The 9,582-nt window shown below is 50.9% G+C and overlaps 1 protein-coding gene across 1 annotated transcript in view; it reads left to right on the top strand.

Moving 5' to 3' along the window:
• Positions 1–2,761: 2,761 nt before the first annotated feature.
• Positions 2,762–9,582, top strand: part of MFSD4A (major facilitator superfamily domain containing 4A) — a 36,373-nt gene continuing 29,552 nt past the window's right edge. The window contains exon 1 of the mRNA XM_074935880.1: positions 2,762–3,218. Within this exon, the coding sequence (XP_074791981.1) occupies positions 2,989–3,218 (230 nt within the window). The 5' untranslated portion in view covers positions 2,762–2,988. The remainder of the gene's footprint in view (positions 3,219–9,582) is intronic.

Here is a 9,582-nt window from a genome sequence, read left to right as displayed (position 1 = left end):
AGATGACAGAACAAGAAGCAATGGTCTCAAGTTGCAGTGGGTTAGGTCTAGGTTATATATTAAGAAAAACTATGTCACTAGGAGGGTGGTGAAGCACTGGACTGGGTTACCTAGGGAGGTGGTGGAATCTCCATCCTTAGAGGTTTTTAAGGCCTGGCTTGCCAAAGCCCTGGCTGAGATGATTTAGTTGGGGTTGGTCCTGCTTTGAGCAGGGGATTGGACTAGATGACCTCCTGAAGTCTCTTCCAACCTGAATATTCTATGATTCTAATTCAAACTAGAAAAAACAAACTTTTAACAGAGTGGGTGGTTAACCACTGGAACAGACTACCACGGGAAGTGGTAGATTCTCCATCTCTTGAGGTTTTCAGATCTAGCTGGCATGCCTTTCTGGAAGAGATGCTTTAGCCAAACACAAGTCATGGGGCTGAATACAGGATAACCAGGTGAAATTCAATAGCCTGCATTATACAGGTGGTCAGACTGTTATTTATTGTGCCAGGTGCTGTACAAACACAGAACAAAAAGACCTGCCCCATGGAGTTTACCATCTAACATAAAACAAGAGACAACATATAGATACAGACCAACAGGAAGTACAAGGAAACGTTGAGATTATATTGGTCAGCATGACAAACAGTGGTCTCAGTTCACCAGCAGCCTAACTGTGGTCAGATTTTTTTATCAGCATTCTTGGGGATCTTAAGGAGGGAGTTGAAGGTGGATAAGGAGGTAGCTGTGTGGCAGTTTACGGGAGCGCCTCCCAAGCGTGCGGGGCACCATGAGAGAAAGCAAAGCACAAAGGGGCTTGTTTGAAAATGTAACAAGTGGATAACAGATGCTCATTGGCCAATAGGAGGCAGGAGTGGACCTTTTGATAGTGGAGGAGAGAAGAGCAGTAGGGTGGAGACAGGCTGTGAAGGGTATGGAGGACAAGGAGCTTATGTTTGATGTGCTAAAGAAGAGGTGACATGGTCAACAAGACAGGCTAAGAAAAGATCTTCACAGCAGTGTTCTGAAGGGATATGAGTGAGGCAAGGCTAGAGAAAAGTAACTGAGACAGCAGACAATGCATGTCTAACTGTCCCTTCTGGCTTTCAAATCTCTCTTCTCAGCCCTTTTACAAACATCCTGACAAACTTCCCTCCATGCTGTCAATAAGAATCATTATCCCCATTATACAGATGGGAAAACTAAGGTAGAGAGAGGAAAAGTTTTGTCTACAGTGAAAAGTTATGATGTGGCAGAATCAGGACCTGAACCCAGAGCTTCTGACCACCCTTCCTCTGTGACATTGGTAGGTTACCTGACCTGCCTAGTAAAAAAAAATGTGGGTGGCGGATAAATCATTAGGGTGCAATTCGATTTTTGGCTCTGCCACTGACTCACTGAGTGACCTTGAGCAAGTAACTTCACCTCTGGGTGCCTCCGTTTTCCCAGCTGTAAAATAGGATAACACTGACCTATCTCACAGGGAAGTTGAGAGGTTTCTTTAATGGTTTCATCTTCCACTCACTTAACAAACAAGGGAGTTCTCACACTAGCCTGTGCCTATTCATTAATGTTTCCTTTCTTGGGCTGCTTTTGTTTATTAACTCAAAGTCTTTTGGATACAATTTTCTGAGTGAGATGGGAAATGAGGGCCTGATCCTGAACTCCTCAATCAGTCCCAACCCCTATTGGCCTCCCGGGATGTGTGACTTGCTAGCAAATGAATGTAACGATGAAGAACCAGGGGTCAGGTGCAGTTTGGATTCCCCACGCTCTAAAATAACAACCTATTGTGCAAACTAGAACCGACAGGCTCTGCAGCAGCATTCCTAAGCCATGCCATAAAGCTCACGCATGCCACGCTGACACACGGGCCAGAACTAACCCATCCAGCCTGGCTGGACTCTGGGACACTGCTTTGCCTGGGAAGAGTGTTCGAACAATCACTGGTCAGGGGCTAAATGGGTGATCAGCTTTACTACTATGGGCATGGGGCTAAAGTTAAGCGGATGCATACATGTTTGCAGGTGCAGGGCCTTAGTGGGTTTTCCCCTTGCTGTAAAGAGCCTTTTAAGCCACACTAGGGGAAGAAGAACCCCAGAACAAAAGTGGGTTTGTTTTTTCCCCCCGGGGTTTTTTTAAAAGCCTCCAGACAGGCCATGTAAAGGGCGAAGGGCCTAGAAACTAACCCAACATTCAGCTGGGTGGCCTCCCTTCTGAAAGCCTGAGCCCTGAGCTCGGGGCCCAGGCTGCTGGAGCCCTCCTGGCTGGCACTTCACTGCAGGCCAGCCCAGGGGTGCAGGGACAATCTGTAGGGGGGGCTGAGAGCCACTGAACCAAACTGTAAACCCCGCACATGATGGAAACCGCTTCAAGCCAGGGGGGTGCAAAGGCAGCGCCCCGAGTTCCAGCACCTGTGGCCTAGGCTCCAGCAGGGCCGGGGCCAGGGCTGCTGGGCGCTCACATTTCCCTTTGCTGCAGCCTGACGGAGCCCACGATCCAGCGGGCACAGGGACCTGACCCAGTGCCTGGCCGGGGCGGGGATTTCCCCGCTTTCCTCCTTGCACAGGACCAATAACCCAAATCCCCGGTCTCCGCCCTCCACTCTACAAACTGCTCCAGCCCCGCAGCTCCTTGCCCAGGATCCGACCCGCTGGCCTCTGGGCACCGCGGCGAGCCCCCGTCCCCGCCCCCGCCCCCGCCCCGCTGCTGCCCCGGGAGGCGGTGGCCGCTGCCCCCGGGGCCCAGGGGCGGGGCCAGCGCCTGAGTCCAGCAGCGCTGCCTGCCCGCGCCAGGCACATCCCTACTGCCCGGGGAGCGGAGCGCCGGCTGCAGCGAAAGCGGAGCGACTCCGGATTGCCGGGGAGCGGGAGAAGGGCTCCCGGGCGCATGAGATCCGGGGCGCTGTCCACCCGCCGGCCCTCACGCTGAGCCGAGCCCTGCCCGTGGCCGGGAACCCGCTGCGGGCGGCTCTCCTCGCCGGAGCCCGAGCCCAGGATGGTGTGGGATGAGCGGGTGGCTGCCCTGTTCCGGAGGAACCTGCAGCCCACCCTCACCTACTGGAGCGTCTTCTTCAGCTTCGGGCTCTGCATCGCCTTCCTGGGGCCCACCCTGCTGGACCTGCGCTGCCAGACCCAGAGCTCGCTCTCCCAGATCACCTGGGTCTTCTTCTCGCAGCAGTTCTGCCTCCTGCTCGGCAGCTGCCTCGGGGGAGTCTTCAAGAGAACGTAAGGCCCCTGGCGAGCTCAGGGCCCCCCCCCGATCAGCCTCACCCCCGCGGCCCGGGGGCCATGCCGGCTCTGATCGAGAACCCAGCGCCTGCCCTGTCCCCCTGCTCACACCACCTTCCCTCTCCGGCCAGCTTCGGGACCCTGAACTTCCCACGTGGCTTGGCTGTAGCCTCCCTCCCGGCGCTCTATGGGGCCTTGTGGGGACGCTCCTTTCTGTGCCCCCCTAGGGCAGCCGGGAGAGCAGGGCCCTAGTTCAGGTTGTACCGTCACTTTTGCTCTAACAGCTCCAATTTTTATTTCATGTTCCCCCAGCAGCTTGCAACTCTCCCCCTTCTGGCTTGAGACGCCCCATGTGTGGGCTCCACGTCTCCGGTCCCTATTTCACATCACCTCTGAAAACATGTCTTTTCATTTCTCCTCTTTTCCCTCCCTCTTCACTCCCCCCTGACTTTCTCTTTGCTTTTGTCTATTTCTCTGATTGCGGTATGGAACTCAAAGCATCTGGGGAGACAAGTTGTGTAAAAGATCCTGCACCAACTACACCCTTTGTAATGGACCCGTAGCCCTCACTCACCTGAGCAGTTCCACTGAAGTCAGTGGAATTGCTCATGAGAGTAAAGGCTGCAGGTTTCATTCTGTAGGAGCCTGATTCTGTACTTGGGTCCATCCAGCTAGTACCTCGCTGCATCCATGTGGAGTGTCATTGATTTTATTGAGCTCAGTGCAGAGATGGTGCATGCAGGGGGGAAATTGCAAGTCTTACTCCAGACTTCCCAATGTATTTATTTAACCCAATCGTTTAAAAACATTGTGGAAAGCCTGTTTTAATAACCCCAGTGTCAGCAATCACACTGTTATCTTACGCTCGGGGAGGTTGGCCAAACAAGATTCAACCTCAAACAATAACACTCTAAACATGAAGTTGCTACAGGGTTGAAGAGAGTACAGTCCGATTTCAACTTCACACAAGGCATGTGTGAGGGACAGCAGCATTCTTCACAAATCACTGAGGCTTCCAAGTGCAGCCAGGCAGGGGATCTGTAGCAAATCTTGTGTTAAGATCTCGCTTAAATAGAAAACGTGCAACAGCACTGTGAGAGGTTTCCAAACAGACGTGGACACTTGGATGTGAGGACAGCTATTGCATATCAAAATCAGCTGATTATTTACCGTCTTACTGATCCCTGTAGCTGACTTTTGTAGTCTCTATCTGTATCATTATTTACATGATACTCTTGTGGGTATAAAGTGTTTGTTTTGAAACTGTTCTCTTGACTTATGAAGGAGGCATTCGGTAGATAACTCTGATTAGTACCTGTAAAGAGTTTTGGAATTAGAATAGAGGTGAAATTGCCATCCCAGCCGGCACTCCCGGAGCTGCATTGATGGCATTTTGAGCAGAGGAGCCAAGGGCTGTATGTACTTGGAGATGAAACAGTCCTAGAGGAGATCAGCAGAAGCATCTTGACTAGGAGACCGAACTACTTGCCAAGTCAGGGGTGGTGCGTATTGGAAGGGGACGGTGTGCGGGAAGCTTGCCCAGCCTGTGATATGGATAGTGGATTTCAGATTCCCTGGTCAGTACCTTTTGCCAGCACTTAATTTACTGCCTGTGTGTTCAAAGGTGAGATTATGCAAATACAGACCAATGATTGCTCAGTTGGAAATGCCACGTTCATGTTGCTATGCTTCTTCCTGGTGTCCAGCCTGTGCTGCACGGACCTTTTAGGGTTTCCCTAAGAATGGATTTTTGGTGTCTTGGATTTTTAATCCTGTGCGGGGCAAAATGAGCAACCCCCTCCTGCCTTAATAAACCAGGGCCCTATTTGTGGCTCTTCAGTGCACGGGCAAGATTCTTAAAACGGTTGCTGACATTCTTATTGGGAAGTGGTAGGTATTTTGGGCAGTGGGGGGTGTTTCCCATGTGTCCGAGGTGCACTGAGCAGCATTACAGAGCTATCTTTAAAATGTGCCATGGCACCCGACTTTACATATATTAGATATTAGCTATCTAAATCCCACAATGCCCTGCTGCAGTTGGTATTATCGCTATTTTACAGATGGGCAAACTGAAGCACAGGGTAGTAAAGTGACTTGCCTGAAGTCACCGCTTGCTAGAATGCTGCATGATTATAAAGGCTAGAACTCAGGAGCTCCTGGCTCCCAGTCCTGTGGTCAGAGCACTAGTCCATGCCTCCTACGGTTCAGAAGGTGATAGCTTCTACTAGAGCTTGCTAAGGCCCCATTGACATAACAGTCACAATCAAGACAGGAGACCTGGCTCTAATTTGTAGTGCACATGGCATCTAGGCTTTGTTTCTTATATGGGCTAAATCCTAGGACATGGTTCTGGTTCTGTCTGCTCTACAAAATGGAATGTTATAATCAAGTCAGGGGATAACGATGCTGTTAACTGGGCCACTGGTTGTAACTGTAGCATAGATGGGGCTCAAGATGGCCTTTGGTTCCTCTAACCAGAGAGCTGAATTAACAGTGGGCCAAGCTCTGAGCTTGTGTAACCCCACTGAAATCTAGGTGTTTGCAGGCATGTAACAGAGCAGAACATGAGCTACTGTGCCTGAGTTGTTATGAAAATATCAGTCTTGTACACCCCCCTTACTGATGCTGGGAGCTGCCCTTTCGTCTTACTCTTGCAATGTGCTACACTGAAACTGTAGGGCGAGAAATGCCCTGTGTAACTGAAAGGAACAGAATTCAGCTAAAAGTGTGAGCCTTGTTCATAAGACTGGCATGTTACTGTCTTATGACTCAGTGTGTTTGTAGTTTTTGTATTGCACCCGTGGTACAGAGTTCAGAAGAATATAGCTTTTAGAAGATGACATGAACAGGGTATTCTCTTGCATGGGTGGTAACAGCTTTTAAGCCTATTGCGCACCCTGGATCACACCCTAGCACTACCTTAGCTTTGTTAGAGAGATGCTAAATTATATGTCAGATCCGTTAGGGTAAAGGAGGTCTATGCGCATCTTCCAGTTGGCTGGTTGGCTTCTTGTAAGCAGCCCCGTAGCTCACTGTGCCTGGAAATGCATTAAAGAATCCCATTTTATTGTGTTCTCTGGACCGGATTATCAGATGAGCTGAGCACAGTGGGTACTCGCTGAGAGCTGAGCGCTTGCGAAAATCTGGCCATAAGTGTCACACGGGGAGCTGGTCCGGGTGGAGCCTTTCTGCAAATCTGGCCCTGATTTAGGTGCTTGAATAGCAGCTGATCTCTTTGGAAAATCCAGCTCTGACTGTGGGTGCTGAATGCTAGGAAACCTGGCCCTGCACTCTTTTGAGAAGCTCTTGTCTCACTCTCTGCTTACCCCCACCTTCCTCTGTTCCTCTGACTTCTCCTGATGGTTGATTTGAATACTGGGTCCTGCCATTATTAATACTAATATCTTATTTCCCCCCTCCACCTTGCACTCCTCTGTGCTGCCCTTCCATTGCCATCCAGTCTCTGCTCTCCTGCCGCTCCCATTGCAGTGGTATCTGGGCGCCTGTGCCCTTGTTTGCCTTTTCAGCGGCTGCGTCTGTGCTGAGAGTTGGTAGCGTTTCTCCCGCTGTTGGCACAGCACCCAACTAGCCCCACTGGCGCTAGCCAAGCTGGGGGTGTGAATGTGGATCGGGCACAGGCATGTTTGGCCCTGTGTGGTGTAACCCTGCTCAGGCTTCCTCCAAAGGTGTGTTCCCCTAGGTGGTCCTGTGAGGGCAGATGAGACGAGATTCTTCAACTTTCCGTAATCCTAAACTATCTCCCCTCTTGGGGCCTGATCCTGCCCCACTGAAGCCAAGGCCTGTGTCTGTCACTAGGGAAGGCAACCGTGGGAAACACCAGGACTGGTCCTACAACCACTTCCTCCTCCACCCTTCCCATCTTTCTAAGGTTTTTGTTTCAGCGTCTCCTTCATTTGGCACCGTGTGCGGCTCCAGTATTGGGAGGGACTGAGGGTGGCACATTTATATAGTGTCTTTCATTCCTAAGCATCCTGGGAAAGCTCTCTGAGCATTGGGCCTGACTTTGCAGGGAAACTGAACATCTGCGGCTCATAGGAATTGCCAGATGGACTTAGACCCCTGGTCCATCCAGCCCAGTATCCCGTCTCTGACAGTGGCCAGCACCAGCTACTTCAAAGACAGTGCGAGAAACCCTGCAGTTGACAGATGTGGGATAATCTGTCTCCCTGTGAAGGTCTCATCGTACCCCATCATTATGAGACTGGCTGTAACCCTGAAGCATGAGGTTCCATATCCCTTCCCCTAGCTCCCCTTGGCTTCAACAAAACGTGGACACTTCTGAAAATCAGATTCTCTGTTTGTACAGGAATCCCTTCCCCCCAGTGCAATGCAGCCTCGGGGGGCGGGGGGAGAGGTAGCAGATGTTTATGCAAGGCAGTGCTCCACAACCGGTTAGCACAGGTTACCACTGTATCCCACTGCAGCCAGATGTAGGGGAGACAGAGTGTTAACTGTCTGATGAGGTGTGCAATGATTTTTCATGTTCAAGACCTGGGTTTATGTCATGCCTGTTACAAAGATACAGGGAAAGAGCTGAGATTTTCAAAGGAACCTAACAGGTTAGACACCCAACTCACACTGCCTTTCAGTGGGAGTCCAAATCCCACCTTTGGTGTTGAGCAGTCCACTCTTCAAACTTACCTGAAAGCAAATGACTTCATTTTGGATTCAGTGGCTGGAAGAGAGCAATTCCTTCATACTCACTAATGCCAGAGTTGGGGATGTGGGGGTCGATGGGGCGCAATGCAAAGTGGGTTCTCTTGGTGCTTGCTCCGGGGGCTGTATAAAGAAGCGATGGGTTCATTAGTGGTACGTTGCTGGAGGCACACATTTTTGCTATTTAAAAAAAAAATCTTTTTAGTGCTTTTTAAGGACATGAAATAATTAGCGATTAATGTTTAACTCCGGTAATGAATGCACTCTCTAACCAAGCCGAGGCAGCTCTGCAGTTGTTTTGCTAACACTGCAGAACATAAAAGGCACTTCTGGGATCTCTTGGTGCACGTATCTACCATCTCATATTCACTGGCTGCTAATCCCTACAGTTCTCTTCCCCAGTGGGCTCTTGCCATACCTCACGGGTGCTGCCTTGTACCTCTGTGGCTCCTTTCTCTTATTTGCCTGTTGTTTTATTCCATGGCCTTATGTCTTTGGGGTTTGTTTTTAATTTGTCTTGTGAATTTGCTCATGGGGATCAGGGTTTTAAAAAGGGCTAAACTGCATGAGAGGCTGGGTTAGTGCCCAGCAAAATGTTGGACCCTCAAAAACAATTACATTAGTTTTTTAATTTGAATACATGGACCTGGGCTCCAAGATAAAATGTGTCTGTGAGTCCAGAATACCAAGTTTATGCCATCCAGCAGAATAGGAAAGTAAATTTGCACTTAGGTCTGTTTTGCCCGAGGATGTCAAAGTGTGTTGTAAACTATTCAGCCTCATGCACTCTGTAAGGCAGGAATTACCCTCATTTTGCAGATGGGGGAACGGAAGTGCAGAGAGGAGAAGGGGTCTGTCCAAGGCCAGCCCGCCAGCAAATAGCAGTCAGGACTACATAGCAGATGTCCTGGCTCATGGCCGGCTGCTCTAGGCAACCTGCTTTGGAGAATGGATTTTGGTTTCCACAGCCCTTTTCATCCTCTTATCTTAAAGCCCTTGGCAAGGCAGGGAGATAGCTACAGACTCAGCATTCAAATGAGCTTGGCGATCAGCTACTGCCCAGCCGGGGCTCTTGCCTGTTGAGTGACAGGGGGCAGCACGTTGGCTAGGACACACAAGTTATTCCCCTATGACCCAAAACACTCGCCTCAGCGACCCCCAGAAACGGGCCCAGGGTCCCCCTGATCCAAGTCTCCTCTCTGCAGCTGCGGCGTCGCGAATGGCCCAGGCGTCCCTCTGTGCTGCGTGGCAGTGTCAGCTCGGGGTGGGGGTGGGGGGAACCTGTGACTTGTGACCAGAGATGCTGCCCCCAAGCCAAGCTGCTCCCCAAGGAGATGTGGCTGTGGATTTCCTCTGTGTTGCGAGTTGCTTGGGAGCGAGGGGAATGGATTGTGCATGCAGACGGTATGGTTTGCATGCCTGTGCGAGGGGGGGCTTGGCTGTTACTGCTGATCCCGCTCTCTGTCTCCAGCCAGAACTGGAGTGGCTTGCATCACCCAGCAACGCCCCCCTCTGGTCGGTTAAGGAGTGATGCTTTCATGTGCCAAAGGGACCAGCCCTGCTCCATCAGAAAGCTGTGGGTGCCTAAAGGTGGGGAGAGGTGCTAACTGGGATGCGTTCTCTCCAGGGGGACCTGTCTGTGCTAGCTGTTCTCTGCTGAGGTTTTACAGTCTCACATTTTGCT

The sequence above is a fragment of the Natator depressus genome, chromosome 21 (assembly GCF_965152275.1).
Source record: "Natator depressus isolate rNatDep1 chromosome 21, rNatDep2.hap1, whole genome shotgun sequence".
NCBI classification, from domain to species: Eukaryota; Metazoa; Chordata; order Testudines; family Cheloniidae; genus Natator; species Natator depressus.
Note: the sequence above shows the minus strand (reverse complement) of the source record. Positions and strands in the feature narration are given on the sequence as shown.